Below are 18,379 nucleotides of genomic sequence, written 5' to 3'. Positions count from 1 at the left end.
AAGATGCTGAAATAGATTGTTGCTTAGAAAATGTAAAAAATGTCATCCACTGGGAAGTTGGTTGAATCTCAGATTCATATCCTGTGATCTCCAAAAGCTTTGTAAATTTAACTGCTATGTTTTTAATCACAATATAACTTATTTATGCAGTTTTTACTTAAGGTAGAAAAGAAAATGGTTAAGTAGAGTGGGATTTGATCATCTTTTTAACATCAGAGCCATTTCTGTTTTGTTTTTTTTTTAATGTTATCCAGAGCTTTCATAACCATTAGAATATTGAAATTTTACATCCGAACTGTGGCATTGTAAAATTGAAATGCCAGTTATTTTTAACTTTTTAAAATAAACAGGTTTTTTTTAAGTTTAGTAAACCATTATGGGCTAAATTCTCTTTGTGGTCAGTAAGCTAAATCAATCTAAATTATTTCTATGCTAGATTAGTCTTGTGTTTGCAAAGAAAAGACACAGTATAGCTAAGAGATTTTCTTTTTCCCTTAATAGAACCAGTACGGAGTTTGCGGCAGAGCACACTAGCAAAGCGTTCAAATGTTGCACCTCTTGTTAGTACCAAGAAATCATCTGTGAAATGTGGATCTACTCCGAAAACAGGACAGAAACAACAAGAGAGAAGTCCAGCTAAAGAAACAGATGTTGCTACACCCCTGAAACTAGAACAACCCAAAGAAGTTAGGCGTAGTACAAGACGATCTGGACAGACAGAAGGAACAACAGCAGTAACAGCTTCCCAAAGTAATGCAAAATGGCTTCCTGGTCCTGAAGAGGTGAATGAAGTAAAATCGGAAACCCTTGAGCAGGGAAAAGCTGAGGAAATCTCCCAAGAGTTAAATTGTTCTAATTTAGCAGGAGCTTGTTCTCCTTCTCGTGGAGAAACAAAGGAAATACCTGAGGTTGCTACGAAGACTGATTTGGGGAATGCTGAGTCAATTTGTTCAGCATCTGCAGATATTGAAATTACTGCAGTTAAAAATGGAGCAAATGATAGGGTTGATTCAAAGGGTTCTGAAACTTCTTCAGAAGAAAAGACTGTAAATAAAACGGAGGAATTGGAGAAGAAAGCAGAAGAACATGATCAAAGTAAGATGACTGGAAAAGCTAATGATCCACCTATTACAAGTGTTAGTGTGAATCCAAGCGAAATTTGTCAGACCTTTTCAGGTTTGGCCAGCTCTGTGGAAGAGGGGGTTGAATGTAGGTTAGGTTCCCAGAATGAAGTTCCTGATGAAAACGTATTGTCCTTAAAAGAATGTATAACAGAGCCTGTAGATGATGTCAAGGGGATGGAGAAAACTGTAACTCTGTCTGAGGAACTATTGGACAGTACAGAGTTTGATAATAAAGAATTGAAAAGTGAAGATTCTACTTCTGCTGACCCAGGAAATAGCATTTTAGATAGCACTATTCTTGACAATACAAGCCAAAACGTACAGCAGCAGATCAGCACTACTAAAGTAGAAGGCCCTGAGGCCTCAAAGTTTCAGGATGATGATAAACCAATTAGTGTTTCACCAAAATGTGAAAAAAATGTGAGGCCCCGACACAGTAAATCCGTAATACAGAATAAGCAAAATCTGACTGCAGGTACTCGACAGAAATCAGTTGCAGTGCAACAAGAAATAATGCATTCAAAAACAAGAGCTGGTTTTGCTGTTTCAGGTCTTCACAGTTCATCTTCAGCAGGTGTGAAGCGGAATGCAGATGAGCAAGAGAGTCATCAACATCTAAATAACCCAGTTAAAATTAGGAAAAAACAATCTGATTTGGGTTTGAAAACAAAGAGCTGTGTTTCAGGCATCACAGTAAAAAAGCAGACCAACACAGCACTGAAGAAAATGCCCCGAGTCCAGGCTTCTGGGCAAGTACAGAAACCATCAATTCAAAGAGCAAGTGAGAAATCTCCTACTCACCAAAGCTGTTCTAAAGATACCCACCACTCTGTGCATGCGTTATCAGGGCATGTTTCAAATCTTGGCCAGAAGCAAGCCCAGAAACATCAACTCTCAACTGTACTGAAAACAAGTAGTTCCACAAAGGAAGAGGCAGAGACAAAAGATCCCTCTGTTCTAGAACCTTTGAAGGAGGATGACAAAGACAAAAACAAATTGAAAAAAATTGATAAGAATCTTCAACCACGCCAGAGAAGAAGTAGCAAAAGTCTCTCACTTGATGAACCTCCTTTGTTCATTCCGGATAACATTTCAACTGTAAAGCGGGAAGGTGTGGAGCATGCATCTGCTAGTGAAAGCAAATATGTTTGGGTGCCCAGCAAACAGTGTGGCTTTTGCAAAAAGCCACATGGCAACAGGTGTGTGTGGCTTTGTGTGTGTAGAATTAGTTACTATTGGTCTCAGAAGATAATTTTTTTTCTCTTACTAAATATTTGTTGCTGATTGTGCCCAGTCAAACAAAAAGGCATAACCTTTCTCATGGAAATCTATTACACTGTGAATTGTTTTCCTTTTGACCCATGGGCATTTATTTATTTATTTATTTAGATCTTTTAAGTAGAACATGAGAAACTAGTTTTGCCAAAAGTTTTTACTAGAAATGTATTATTATATGAATATATTTTTGTCAGATGTGCAATTCTGCTATACCGTTAAGACACCTATACTTTAAAATTCAACTTTTTTTTCTCAGAAAAGAAATCAAACTAAGATGTCTGTGTTCCATATTGTTATTTCCTTCTTTCCAGAAACATCTTAAGTTAAAGGATCACCATCAACCGGAAGAATCAATTGTCTTCATATGGTTTTTATCTGTTGTTACAACTGTGATTATAATACCTAAAGGCTAAGAATTTTTACAATCAATATTATAGGTGCTATGAGGCTTTCATATAATGGGAGTAATGAAGTAGTCAGGAGAAAAAAAAGAAAGGGAAATAAAACTTCAAAATGTCATAAATAAATCATGAAACTTGCATATATGCGTATCTGAAATAGCCTTTAACTGTAACAGTGAGGTTGCATCAGAACTTGATGTTCCTCTGTTTTGACAAAAGTTCTTTTTCTGCATTGTAAATGGAGTGAAAAAGGTAATTGTATTCCACTAATGTACTATCAACCCCAAAATAAGAGTTCTTCTGTTATTACTTTTTATTTTCTGAATTTTATATTTATGAAATATTTCTGTAGTTGCCATTTTACCTTCCAGACTTTTATTTAACTAGAAGGAGCATGAAAGCTGCCATTTCAAACTAGAGAAGTTTCTGATTAGTCCTTATCTGCTTACATGGGGGAAACTGTTATTACTGATTTTCAGTGAGTGTGCTTTAGCACTCCATATATCAGAGTGAAATAAGGAACGAGTAACTTAAGTGCCCAAGGTTTTTATAGCATTCATTTATACTCATGAAGCGCTCTTATGACTTAATATGACTTTTTATATCATGTTTGTTAAACAAATATATAAAACTTACTTATTTTGCAGCTCTAGTAATCAGTGAGTTGTTAACCTGCATCAAGTGGCCTTTTAAAAGAATGAACACTTAAGTTTATTCCACCTGGTTGATAAGGGTTTTCTGTTTGAAGGGGCACTCTGACTTAGTTCCATGTGTTTTGAAAAAATGTATTTTCCTTTTATTGTTAGGGCAGTTGCTTTACCATTTATGCCTCTCTATTGGTGTTTAAATTAATGAAGTTTGCATTTCCTCAATCTTTGTGTAGTTTCAGGTAATACTACAATAGTAGAGGCACCTGGGTTATCTGTATTTCAGTGAAATGTTTAAATTCAGAAAGGCTGCTTCATTTTAAAATGATATAAAAACATTTTTTAAAGCAAAATATGCATAATTTTGGTGTAAACTACTTGCTGTCCCTTAAAAATTTGGTTTGGAATTGAAATCTTCCTGTTTTCTTTGTATTTTTGCTAATATTTTCAATGTTCAATATTTCTTCTTATTCTGAATGTCATATTAAAGTTCAGAAAGTCTTGATTTTTAATGCTCAATTGGCTCATCAAATTAACCGATCAAACCAGTACTGGGAATATATAGCAGTAAGGCAGAACTAGTTCTGTATCTTTTAGTTTGTAAAATAAAAGTAATGGTAGCTATAAGTACTTTGCATTGGTACAGGAATAACTGCATTTTGCATTACCAGCATTTAGTGCTACTAAAGAATAGTATAATGTATGGTCACCAGTTGAGGTCAGATTGAGAGGGTCCATGAGCTGCCACAGATGGTGATTACTGGTACCATCACCTTTGTGACACTATTCTTGTTATGATTTTTTTTGATATATATCTGTATCACAAAACTGTTGACACATCCAGTAGTTTATGGAAAAATATCTATTATGTAAATACAGAGTTTTTCTATGTAGAATGCGATTGATGCACACTAGTGGAGTGTGCTTGCATTATCAAGCCCCATGCTTAAATAAGAAGATTTAAGACTGTCAGTCCAGCACTTTTTATTATAAAACTATTTAATTTTTTTTAATTTGTTCAAGTTACTTTTATTTTGTAGTTTGTACAAATAAAGTTCTTAAACTTTCAGATTCACTCATTGTCACTCAGATACAAATGGAAGCAAAACCCATAATAACTGAAGTATCTTGACATTTTTGTACTTTTTGTTTGTTCTTGCATCAAAAAACCATGTTTTCAGTAGGGTATTCAAAAGCACAAATTTCACATTTTCAACACTTAGAAATGCATCAAAACTATCAACATTGTTTGACTATAGTGATAAAAAAAATTTTTTTCATTCATTTTGTGCATTTTATACTTTTCAAGCAATTTTCATTTCCCCTTTGTAATCAAATAGCTGGGCATCCTGTTCCCTTTTTTTGGTCTGTTCATTTTGTAGTAAAAGAGGAGAAAGGAGGATAAGAGAAAAATATTGTAAAATGACAGTAAGGTCAACAAATGTCAAAGGCAAGGCTAAGATCTGAAACAATTTTTGTGTTCATAACCCACCTTGTGGTTATTTAAACTTTGGAAATTTTCATCAAAACTGTGGAACAAATTGCTCAAAGAAGTTGAACTGAAGTTGCAGCCCTGAGGTGGGGAATAGTGTGCATAAGAGCTTTGCAGTATGTCATGTTAATGATACACATTTAGAATTCAGGTTGCAAAAATAATTGTTACTTGAACCTTTTTATATTCCCTGTGATACATACAAAACCACTAACCTGTTGTTAATATAGTACTAAGCTTGGCAAATCGATTTGAGTCAAAGATGATGTGTGGAGATGCTTTCATCAGCCTTGTTTGTGCATAATGTCCCCCAAAGGGATGCTTACGTAGGCCCCTCATAGCCCCAGCGTAATCTTGCTATGTCTACTAGAAGTAGAAAATGGTTGTGTATTGGTTTATGTTGTTTAACTTCAGAATTAGCACTTACTTGAAAAAATGGAATGACTTAATTGGAAGAATGGATGAGCTGGTATCTTTAGGAAGATGTGCTGTGATTTCCCGACCACATGCAAAGTGGAAGTATGCTCTGTCGTGCACTGCAGATACAATGGAATTGTTTGGGAAGGAAGAGTGTTTTCTTGCAAAAATGTGACTTACATGATCAGAAAAGTTTGTAAGTCATAATAACATATGTATTGCTTTAGAAGAGGCCTGCCTGTTTTGTGCTTATAGATCTGATGGTTGTTCTTGGGCACCAGAGCTTTGAACAGTAACTATTAATGCTCTGTTTTCCACTTGTCTTGATGCTTTCAGAGTGGAGCCAACATAGCTGTATTGTATTTAATAATATCTGCGTTATTCACAGAATGGATGGTCAGTGTTTGGCTTTAGTACTAATTGTTTCAGTCTGTTTGCTTAGCGTATTCTGTTTGTTCCCAGAGTAATACCTGTGCAAAGTAACTAAGAAATCAATGTTCTTTTATATGAAAACTAAAACTGATATTTCTGGGGAATTCAGATAATTGTAATGTACCTTTCTGCACTTAGTCATTTTCAGCGCATATGAAATATTGTTAATCTTCACTCAGTGAAAAGTTTGAATTATTGTTGTTACTCATTGCAGTATTGTTTTCAACTTGTTTGACTTTGCAGTTGTAGTCCCATGTTGCTGGAAGATGTTTTCCCATCAGTTAATAATACGTACATCATACGTGCAGACTTTCATCTATATTTATGTATTGGTGAAAAGTGTGTGTGTGTGCGTGTATATATGTTTGTATGCATATAATGTATGAAAATGTTATAGACTGAAGGTTTTTTCCCAAATTCAAAATGAGTTTAAATGGTGTTGAAAATAGTATTTAGTAAGCTTTGTCACAAACATAATAGTTACTTTTTCTGAAAACAAATAGAAGATCTTTTAAACTAATTGAAGAGTAAAAATATTTGAATTCCTGGCATAGAGTTAGATAAAGATTGTAGCTCAGCAGATGGGAAGAAATTTTTTAACACAGAATTTCTTCTTGTATGTATGGTGCACATCCTTCTGATACAAGAGCTTGTGTTATAAATTGCTCCAGTTTTCACTGTGGATGTTAAAGTTTTCTGCAGGCTAGTGGGCTGAACTCATTTGTGTCTTGTACAGATAGACAAAACCTAACTGAGGTTTTGCAGATTCTCTCCCTAGTGTTCCCTCTATCTCTTTTCTTAATGGAAGAAAACATACCAAAATTCTGACTAACAACTCACAGTATGTTATTTGAGGTATTCTCAAGCATTATATCATCATGGAAGTCTGTACTTTTAATTGTTTTTGGTGACTTTTTTTTTCTACAATTATAGAAAGATTTTTTTAATATTCATTTTTTGATATTGCTTGGGATTTGATCTTGCATTTTATGTGGTCAGACTGCTATACCTCAAAGCTCACAGAAAATTAAGTAGTGCAGGATCAGAGTTTTACTTAGGGCTTTCTTTTTCCCCACATTTCAATTCTGCTCTAAGAGGAAAAGTTGGTAACATAGTAAAAAGCAATTAGGAAGCACGGATATTGAATCAGCTGAGGTAAAGTATTCATGATCTCTTGCATACAGATATTCACTGAAAAGCTTCTGGACAGCTGTAATATAGAACATTACTTTTCAGTTTGGCTGATTTATGAAATTAGAAGAAAATCTGAAAATGTTTTCTGCTATAGTAAAGTTTAATAGGACATTTGTTTTCCGAAAATAATGCTAGTACTTTAAACTATTTTGAAGTCAGGTGATATGAAGGAGACCGTATATTGTGTACAGTCAATAAAAAGAAGGGATGAGGAAATAGATTAAGGCTTTGAACTCATAAGCTGCCCTAGGTTGTGTGCACATATGTTTTTAAGGGTGGATGCATAAATAGCAAATGAATCATTGATGTGACAACATCCTTTATAAGAAACAGTAATTAAAGTAATTATCATGCCCTAGTTCTAGTATGTTTGTTGAATAGTATGAGTATATTAAGCATGTAGATTATGTAAGATATTCTCCATTTATAGCCATGGACGATGCCTTTAGGTTTTCTGACTCTGTTAAAAGGCTTTCCAGAATGAAAGGAAACAGTAACATTAAAAGCTATCATCTGTGTGCAGCTATAGCTGTAGAAAAATTATTTTGAGAAATACTATATGATAGTATAAATAAAACAGTATTATATGATTAAAGAATGGAAGGATTCCAACATGTCTTGTATTTATAGCTGTACCAATCTGTTACTGTTTTTTTCTATGGTTTATATTATTCTGCGCAGTATTGGTAGGAGTATTAATAATACTGGTACTGCTAAGGATAAAGGACAAAGGATAGCACAAGTTGTCTAAAATACATAGGTTTATAAAATATTTATATAAATGCAATTATATTTAGAAACCATGGTTCTGATCCTGTAGGAAGAACTGGGTTGCCTGTGTCCCTGCTCGCTTCCTTTTTGCAGAAGTTCTTGTAACAGGGAAAAATATGCCTTTAAGAAAAACAGTGTATATTGCTTAAAAGATGGGTTACTGAAATACAATACTTAGAAAACAAGATTTTGCAGTGTCTTTGCTATGCTGCAAGTTCCATATAAAGAGGTCTGATAATATTTTTTTGAAGATGAGTTGTTCTTACTGGTAGAAAATCAAAAACTGAAAAATCATTAGTCAACTGTGTTAGATTTGTACCAAAAATAAACAAGAACTGCTGATGCAGGTGCTCTGACAACAAGGTAGTGCAGGTTTTTTGGCAACTGCTGATTTCACTGAGCTTTGAATGAAGCCTTCACTGCTGTGGAACTAAAGTTGTTGAGAACACCTTCCTCGGTCTCTGCGCGAATAAAGTGGGTTGGTAAAGGTTAAGTCTGTCACTCATTGTTCCTTCTTCTACTAGTGACATCTTCGTTAACTGAAAGGAAAAGCAGTTGTCTCTTCGCAGTGTCTCTGCTTCATGTTGACTGGACTATAGTGGCAATGGAGCTGAGACACAATATTAATGTTAATATAAATTTATAAAAGATTTTAGAAGATCAGTGAACAGTGCCATTAAGGTGAAAAAAGTACTTAAGTATTTCTGCATCATGCAGAAATGGGAGATACTTTAGTTATTTAAATCCAAGAACTTTTTCAAAATGCATGAACAGTGGTTTAATTTCCATTAGGAGAGTATCAGGATGAGGGTCTCCTTTCAAACAGTAAAGAGTAAAAGTTAAAAAAAACTTCAAAAACTGAAGAATTGAACCTTTTTTTTTTTTTTTTTAATCCAAGTTTCCAGTCATGTTGCAGTGTTATCTCTGTGTTATTTAAGGCAAATGCAGTGGGCTAAAGTGAGGAAATTATTTCCGAAGTAAATGATTATCTATGGCAATGCACTTGTTGCATTTATTAATAAGTCTTAAAATGCTGATTACTGGCCCACACTGAGTTACATTCTGACAGCTACTTTTTTTTGTCTTTTGTTTTACTCATAAATACAGCTTTACAGCAGACAATTATTTTATGAATAACCTGGCTTCTGCCTGTATTATTTTTAAAATCTTATTTCTCAATAATTGGTTTCTCTGGACATTTGCTTCTATAAATTGAATGTATGTAAATTAAAACATAGCCTGTATATTTTGAAAATAAATTGTCCAAGCCTGAACTTTCCATCTCACAGATGAATTTTAATTTACCTCAAATAATATACTAAAGAAAATGTACTAATCCTAAAAAAAGATTATAGAAGGTGTGCATTAATTATTCTTTCTATCTCTCTTCTTATATGTAATCCCTTCCTTTCTGATTTTATGAAGTATCTCTTCATGCTGGTATGTGAGGACTGTCAAGGATCCTTTAAAAGGCATGAAACTGTTACCTTCTCCACGTAGAAGTCCCAATGAACAATAGTACTGTCTACTGTCACCTGTCAGCTCTTCTGAGATTGTTCTCAATCATAATTTTGTTTTTATATTAAAACTAGTAAAAGCAATTCTAATCTTTTATTGATTGTGGCATGATTTATTGTTTTAAAACATGTTTTTCTTTCTCTTTCAGCTTTACATCTTCCAATCCAGCCTTACAACATGGTTAAAACTTCTGCACTCCAAACTTGAAGCAATCTGCAGTCAGAAACTTTGGTGTTTTAATAGTCCAAGATATCAGAACCTCTTCAGTCACAACTGACAGCTGTGCAAGACGACATCCTTGATCCTTCAAGCCAGGCTTCAGTCTTCCTTGACTCCCCTTTTTAGTCTCTGAGCATTGCCCTGTTACTTTCTCCTTATCCAAATATAATCGATGTTATGAATCACAATTGCATTTTGTGTGCAGATGAGTGAAAAAGATAAATATGTAAAAGTGGCCTTATGGTAAAAAGGATTATTCAGATTATTAGTATCAAAATCAGTATCTTCTCTCCAAGTCTTGGAAGTTACAGTCTACTAGTGTGAAGTAATTTTAGTAAAAATAACGAAAATTTTAGGGAGGAAGCACCAGTATTTTTATATCATTTTGTATAACTAGGTTTAAGCAAGACCACTGTAAACACTTGAATTCTGTTTATAGTACAGGCTTCATGGATATTTCCAGATTCTGTCTTTGTAGTCTCAGTTTCTGAATCCAAGGATTTACTGTGCATGGTTAAATACGGTGTAATTGAAACCTTATTGAAAAGACTGGAGTGAAGCCAAATGGATATACCATCTTCAGTAGTTTGCTTCAGATGGCTTGAATGACAGCTGTCCATCTTGGTGTTTATGGTTAGTGAAGTAATCTGTATGATCTGTTTCTGAACAGAATTGGTTATAGCCTTTTTACTGTTTTTAATTGGGAAAAATATAAATATAGAACAAATAGAAAAAATACCACTGAAAGCACACATGTAAATACCTGTAAAGCTGGGCTCGAAGTAATCAGTTTATTCTTGGAAGACTACCTCTTCCATTCTGCTTCATTGCCTTGAATTATGTATGTTAGCAAGGTTAAACAACCAAGAAAAAAAAAAATCACTTGGAGCCTGAAACTTCCTTCTTTCAGATAATGAACAGATGTCATAGAGCTCCCTAATACAGATTTTAAACCATCCAAATTAGATAAAGCCTTTGTTATAAGGGGGGAGGGGGAAACTCCAAACCCTGGCCTGTTTCTCGTATTCATAGGCCCGAATATAAAGATGCAAATTAGATGCCTGTCTGCTGCACTAGTGGTATTGTTCGCCATCCGTATTGCCTGCTTGCTGTTCCTGATCTAAGCTGAAAACTTGTGTGCACTGTCAACTTTAAGATATGTAGCACCTTGTATATTTTAGTCCATGGAATTAATTTTTGCTTTTCTATGAGTTCACTCTACTTTTTTAAAATGTTAATCAAAATCTTTCAGTTTTCGTTGCTAAAGGTTGTAATCTGCCTTACTGATTTAAAAAAATTAGTCTTAAATGCCTGAATTTCCAAAATGGAAGACAAATCAAATTTTATATATTTAATAAAATTAAATTTTAGTAATAAATTAAATTTTAGTAAATAGTATTTGTGGCTTCAAGACAGTGTATTTTTGGTTTCGTTCAATTTTTAGTCAAGAGGCTTTCATTCATTAGTACACCAAAATATTCTTTAAGCATGAAGAAGCACTTGTTTTTTTGCTTTGATCTGATTTCAGCTCTGTGGGAAGCCTTGTATTTTGAATTTTTTTTTAGTCCAGTTTTTGATATCCCCAAAGCTTTATTAGTATTTTCTTGCAGTGGTGCAGAACATGTCTTATGTAGAGCATCCTCTTGTGGACCATTGTAATTGTGAAATGGGCACTTGTGCTGTATTTCCTGCGATCTGGGGTTTGGCTGTAGGTTCTCATGAGCAATCATCTTTGTCTTAAATTCCCATCACTTCTTTCTTGTCTTCCTGTTGTGTTTATGAATATTTCAGTATTGTGGTAAGACCATCAGAAGGAATTATCCCATAATGTGACCAACTTTCTTGTATGTCTTCATTTTGCTGGAACGTAGATCTGGAAACATTCAGGTAGTGATGAAACTTGAAGGAACCTGTGCCTTTGTAATTGAAAATACTAAATAGATCTGTATTATTTATTAGTGAGGAACAATAATAAAAAAGTACTTGCAGCTCAGTTAAAATAAAAAATGAGAAACATTTTTTTCACAAACTAGATTTAAAACTGGTTTCTTCACATCTAGTGAACAGCAACGTAGGCTAGGGAAGCTGGATATGATCTTCTTCTGAAACCTCTGGAGCTTTAACACTTCTCAGACTCATTTTGCATCAAGAAAATCTGTTTACTTCAGTAGAATTTAGTCTTGATTTATTTGGGGTAAGCAAGGTCAGAACATAAGACCACTGTGTTTTTCTTCTTCCTCCTCTTGGGTTTCAAAGTTCTATAGTTAGATGGCAGGAATTTTGGTGTTTTGAGATGGCTGTAGTTTCTTAAATATATTAATAGCCTCAAAATGATCTGGAGTGTTTACATCTACAGTTCTGTGGTGAAGGAGAATGAGAGTTCCTTTAGGGGCGTTTTGTAGTATTTATATGGCCTTGCAAAGTAGGTAAGTCAGCAGATAGTTAGCAGATCCTAAACTTAATAGGAACATAGGTAAGTTAGGAATCTTTTTCCTTAGAATCTTCTTACAAAAGGAATTTATAGGATATTGCATCAAAGAACAGGGTTTGTGGGTCAGTGACCAACATTTCATTGAATTACTTTTAAATTAGCTCTATCTCCTATGGAATTTAACAGTCAAGAATCCAGTAAAAAGCTTTTCAGTATTAACAAATCACACTTTTCATAGCACTTCTGCTGTCTTTCTGGATTTTCCTTAGCCAGATATAAAAATATATTAAATATATGTTTATATATCATATGTAAATATGAAAAAGGTTGGATAATGCAGGAGCTCTTTCTGCTTCATTGGAAAGCAGCTCTAGAGTAGTCATGCCAGGTGCGTTATTAGAAGAAAGCGTTGTAAAAATAATTACTACCAATTAGCAGTCTCTAGAAACAGATTTACTGAGGTGTTTAACCTGTCTAGTTCTGAAATTCCCCTTTCTTTCAAATTAGTTCCACTGAGAAATTGTACCTAATGGTGTAATTAGGTACTAATATTACCTATCAGTTACCTAACTATTATCAAAATACTTCAGCAAAATAGTTAGAAATTATAGTTTTATTTTAGCCCAAGTGATGTTTGCAACACTGAAAATACTATTTATATCTGAAAAATTTTACTTTCAAAATAATGCAACAGTTTCAGTGAAGTGACTGCGAGACGGGAAAATATGCTGTAAACAATGGTCATTTCAGTGTTTGAAATGTTCCTTAGATAACTATCAAGCATCAAATAACTAAGTCAGAGCTGAGCAACACTGAAGTGGCATGTACCTTAGTGTGTGTGTTTTGKTTTTTGTTTGTTTGTTTGTTTTTTAAATCAGTGCTAGCTAGCCATATGAACTCTAACTGAAGCTGACCTCCTGGCCCCAAATTCACCAGGAAATAGAATAAAATGTAACTTTTTGTAAATAATTCAATAATAATGGTCCAAGGAGTTTGATGTAAAATTCTTACTTGTTTATAATAGCTTTAGGTTTCTGTGCTGATAATATTCCTCAGAATGCTTAAGATTCTCTTACTGCTGTGGAAGATTACATTGTATCAATTGTCGATACATTTCTGCTATAAGGATGATGATCATGTTTGAAGGAAAATAAGGATAATATGCTCTTGCAAGAAAATTTTTTTTTTGGATCTTATGTTTACCAGTTTTGAGAGCTTTCTTTTTTACACCTCAATTTTTTTTTAATTGTACTCTGGAAAAAAAAATCATCCTGTTGGTAGGAGGTGGGAGAGGTTATAAATTCATAATGAGGTTATGATATTCTCTTGGACTATTGTGGCACAAAACCTATTTCTCAGGAAGATCATACCATGTCGTAAGGCTGGAGATGGATGTAAAGCTACAAAGAAAATCATTTATCAGGTAAGAATGAATTGTGATGGACAAATAAAAATAAGTACGCTGCATTCTGCTTAAGTTGATGTGTGTTCTTTTGTAGTCTATACACTGACTTGTATCTTATTTTGTTTTCAGGTTTATGGTAGGCTGTGGTAGATGTGATGATTGGTTTCACGGTGATTGTGTTGGACTGAGTCTTTCTCAAGCACAGCAGATGGGTGAAGAAGATAAAGAATATGTGTGTGTGAAATGCTGTGCCGAAGAAGACAAAAAAACGGAGTCTTTTGATCAAAGTATACTGGATACTCAAATGAAACTTGAACTCCGTGGAGAAGAGCGAGCAATGGAATGTGAAAAACCTGGGATGTCAAAGCAAGCACCTACTTGTAATCTAAGTGTAACTGAGAAAACAAAGCAAGCAGAGGACACAGTGAAGCACAAAGTCAAAATTTTTAGACGGGTAAGTCTTATTTAGTGTTTAAAGTTCTTTTAAGTATTGAGGGTTTGGGTGGAGGTGTTCATCCTAACCTTTTATCATTTAAAATACTGATGCTTAATAGTATTTCAAACATTTTCCCTCATGTTTGTAATTTAGAATAAAATGTGAATCTAATCTAAAACTTGTGCATTATCTTCAGAGTAACTTTATTTTTTAAACTGATTTGACTATTTTGAGATGAGTTTTATTGATAAACTCCTGTCTGCTACATTGAACAGAGGTATGTACATGTCGTGTGTGTGATATATATATATATGTATATCTGTTTAAAAAAAAAAAAAGTAACTCAAGCAAAATGCCCTGTTCAGAAACAGGTTGTAACCCTTGTGCCCAGGGAAGGAACACATGAAAAATTTAATAGATGAGACTTGCACCCTAGTTTGCAAATCCTGTTTATTAAATTTAAATCTTAGTTTCTGTTTGGAATTTCTGGTATCAGATGTTACCAGTAAATGGTCACTGTTATAACTAATAGTGCGTACGAGGCTCAGTGGTAGATTGGCGTATTGGTTTTTACGTAAGTGATATCTTGAAGAACTTGGCTAGAATTTTGTAAGTAAAATGCACTGCTTCTGTTGGGCATCTGTCAATAGGCTATATTATATATAGTACAGATCTCTTATGTATCTGTAAGACCATTGATTTAACCTTAGATTTTACATAGAAGAAATATTTAAGTTTTTAATTGCAGTCTTTCTGCTTTTTTTGTCTTATCTCACTGCTCTTGCTTGGTTAGTAAAATGACTTGTTTTTATTATACTTCACCAGAGTATTTTAGTATATAGTATCATATTCATCATGATTTAATCATCAGTGATCCTTTTTGCCTTATCTTTCTGAATAGTATTATCATAATTTTGATATATAAACCATTCTGTGTAATTCTGACCAAATATTGTTTTATCTGTACTTTCTGATCACATATGGCTTCCTCTGCATACTTGGCTAAAACTGGATAAGGGATGTTCATTGGTATTCCTGAGCTTTTTAAATAGCTGAAAGCATACAGTCATTTTCAACATAGAACGTTTAGTAACATTCTAAAAAGTATTATTTAATATTGCATACATCCAGGGATTTAATTATACAGTACTAACTATATATAATTTGAAGTTTATAAAATTTGGGAAGAATGCATAGTGATTACATAGTGGTTCATTGTAGTGTTCAGTAGCATGCTAATGTATAAATGTTTATTTCAGGAATCTGGTGAGGGGAAGAACTTGTCAGAATGCAGAGACTCAGATGCTAAGAAAGGGCAACATGTTCCTACTCGGAAAGCATCACAGGCTGCTATACCTCCTCGGAGGTCCTCTGAAGATAAAAATGAAAAAATAAGTAGGGAGTCCCCTAGTGCGGTTGAAAAATCCACAAAATCAGGTAATGAGGTTTGGAGAAGTGCTCCATGCTGTAATCTGTGTGCATGTACAATGAAGCATGAGGACTTTCTTTATGGTATCAATTTTTAAACCACATTTCATAGTGCAAGTGATGGTGATCTGGAGAACTATTTGCTCTCAGGATGCTTAGGATCTTTGTTTCTCATATCTTCTTATATTTTATTTAGCAGGGAAACATTTCCTGTGTAGATGTTTCCTATTCAAATAGGAGAAGATGCTCACATAATCAATAATGGGAGAAAAGGTTCACAAAGACATCTCTTTATTAAGCTTCATTTCATACTGTGAAAATGAGATAGTCTTCCATAAAATACCACAAAATATTCAATGTACATAAGTGTTTTAATTGCTGTATAAATAGTAATATTTGAGTTACTGATTTCTTTTGGCCAAATTGATAAATTATCTCTGAATTCATTTCAAAAGCTAACACTGTATTGCACACTGAACCATCAAATTTTCATTCTAAATTTAATTTGAAAGGCTGAAGGGACATGTTTTTCTTTGAAAATAACCTCCCTCTCCTACCTTCCCTCCCCCACATACATCCCCCAAAAAAGCCCTACCCACCCACCCTTTCAGGAAGGATTATTCTCATTTATTCTTATGAGACCACGATAATGTGACATTTTCATCATTTGGCACAGAAATYTTAGGAGAACAGCTAGTGAGGTTTTTGTGCCAGAGAACTGCATCTTTAAATACTAAACTCAAGCTCTGAATTCTTGTGTTAATAAACTCTGCTCCTAAGGGAGATCTGCAGAGTTAATTGTAAATCTAAATGTAAACATTTATATTATACTGAATGGTATCCTTCAGACTTCAAACATCTTCCTATTCATCTTTGAAATTCTCAGAGTCACAAAATATTTGACATTCTTTCTAAGTGCAAATTGCATGGAGTGAAATAAGTCTTTGTCATTTGTGAAATCACTGAACTGTTCTAAAATATATTAAGTGAATTAGGAGATGACAAAAAGATTTTACAATGAAGAGTTCACAGTGGATATTAATTTAAAGATTATTTTTAAAGGGAGAGGGCTTGGCCATCTCATTTAGGACAATTAACATAAATTGTTAAACAGAAAATTTATCTTAATCTTTATTTGCTTTGAATGATACTTATAGTGGTGATGTTTACTGCTAACATTGCCCATCATTTCCCTGTTATGGGACTCTATTTTCCGTTGGCTGAAACTTTGCCAAAGTGTTGCTGGCACGTGGAGGCTTTCTCTTTCCCCTGACTCCCACAGGCTACATTTTTGAAAAGGCTTCATTGCAGTTCTTCATCCACTTCTGAGAAGGAGATAAGCAAAAAATATATTGACCAAATAAAAGCATTATTAGAGCTGCTTTATTGAACAAGTCTAGCATTTTCATGTGTTAGATCAGAGTAGAGGAATGGCAAATGATGGTATCGGGTCTGCACCATCTTTTTGGTGAGAGGTGGGAAGATGGTCACATTAACAGCAGCGTTCATGATCCAACCACATAGTCTGCCCAGTGGAAAAGAAAATTATTGTCTTAGCTACTTGAAAATGTGGTTAGTATGGGTCTGGTATTAATGCATTTTAAGTTGCACTCAATAGGCAGAAGTAATAGTAAAGAAGTATTTCCTTTTGCCATTGAACACACACATTAGATCTTTATCAGGGTTCAATTTTTGTTTCATTTTTCAGAGTAGAAAATGAAGGTTAATATTGTTTTTTTCCTTTGATTTCTTAAATGGAAAGCTGCTGCTCTAAATTAGTGGTACGTTCATGTGCAGAGACGTAGGAGCTGAAGTAATTTTTTTAATGATTGTAACTTGATTAGCAGTTGCAATTATTTATGACACAAGTGGCTTTGTGAAAGAGAGTGTTTATCTGAGATGAGCAGCTGAGATTATTAGAATTGAAATAATTTTGATGGCTAGCAGGTTCAAAAATCCTAATTTTAATGAAAAACTCTACTTTAAAGTTTAACATGCTTATTATAGTAAGTGCTTTCCAGTATATTATTTCTCAGTTTGCTTCATTGAAAAATTAATCTATGCTTTCACAGAAATTCAGATCAAGCTAATAAGCATTGGTCAGGGTTTTTTTGTTTTGTTTTTCTTGGCTCGGTGTAGAAGAAAATACGTTAAGCCAAAGAGTTGCAAAAGCCCTATTTGTTTCTGCTAAGGCAGATTTTTTCTGGATTAATCTATGTAATACAAAAATCAAACTGAACAAGCAGACAGCCCCTTGAGTCCATTCCTTCTCCTTGAAGGTAAACTCTTAGCAGTTTAAAACTTCAGGATATCCCATAACAATAAATGTTTACATCAGTGGCCAAGTAGTTTAAGTTTTTTAACTCTGTGTATTTTGATAGGTGTTCATGAGAAACAAGAAATTAAGAAAAAGAAAATTGAGAAAGGAGGATCAAGTAGCACAACACATCTGCCAGCTGTGACAGCTTCAAAACCTTCTGCTGATCAGATAAGACAAAGTGTCAAACAATCTCTTAAAGAAATTCTCATGAAAAGGTGTTTATATATATTATCAAATGAACGTATTTATTTTTTGTTTTTCTTTAAGAAAGAGGAAAAAAAAAAGTTTTTGGAAGTATTTGGTAATTTTTCCACTTTCCCTTGTGTTCTCACAGATTGACAGACTCCAGTTTAAAGATACCTGAGGAGAGAGCAGCAAAAGTTGCCACAAGGATAGAAAAAGAACTGTTTTCTTTTTTTCGGGACACTGACTCAAAGTATAAGAACAAATACAGAAGTTTAATGTTCAATCTAAAAGATCCCAAAAATAATGTATGTATTACTACATATAATACTTTACAAAAATCCTTCATTTGCAGTAGATTAAAGGAAGAGTCTTCTGCAGATACCTTATTAATCCTTTCACAATGTGTTCTCTTATTTTTTTTCTAAATGTTTCCTCATCTCTTTGACTTCAGTGTTTTTATTCTCTTCTTGTGCACTCAATGTTTTGTTCATTTCTCCTTCTTTACCTGTCATTTATTCTGCAACTGCTTGTCCCTGCTGTGCTTTATAACAGGTTTTCAATGTGAAGTGGATTTAGCTTGCTTGTTCTAAGTGTTTGTCTTTACTATTGTTTTGTATTTTTTCCTTTAATAGTACTTCCTGTGCTTATTTTGTTTTAATCCAGAAGGTTTTCACTGCCCT

The 18,379-nt window shown here is 33.9% G+C and overlaps 1 protein-coding gene across 3 annotated transcripts in view; it reads left to right on the top strand.

Moving 5' to 3' along the window:
• Positions 1 to 18,379, top strand: part of PHF3 (PHD finger protein 3) — a 48,955-nt gene that overhangs the window by 11,070 nt on the left and 19,506 nt on the right. For all 3 annotated transcript variants that reach the window (XM_026070580.1, XM_026070583.1, XM_026070582.1), the window contains 5 exons: positions 502 to 2,323; positions 13,459 to 13,783; positions 15,025 to 15,202; positions 17,575 to 17,728; positions 17,848 to 18,004. In XM_026070580.1, the coding sequence (XP_025926365.1) occupies positions 502 to 2,323; positions 13,459 to 13,783; positions 15,025 to 15,202; positions 17,575 to 17,728; positions 17,848 to 18,004 (2,636 nt within the window). The remainder of the gene's footprint in view (positions 1 to 501; positions 2,324 to 13,458; positions 13,784 to 15,024; positions 15,203 to 17,574; positions 17,729 to 17,847; positions 18,005 to 18,379) is intronic.

Source organism: Apteryx rowi, unplaced genomic scaffold, assembly GCF_003343035.1.
Source record: "Apteryx rowi isolate R43461 unplaced genomic scaffold, aptRow1 scaffold_313, whole genome shotgun sequence".
NCBI lineage: Eukaryota > Metazoa > Chordata > Aves > Apterygiformes > Apterygidae > Apteryx > Apteryx rowi.
This window is presented reverse-complemented; position numbering and strand designations above follow the sequence as displayed.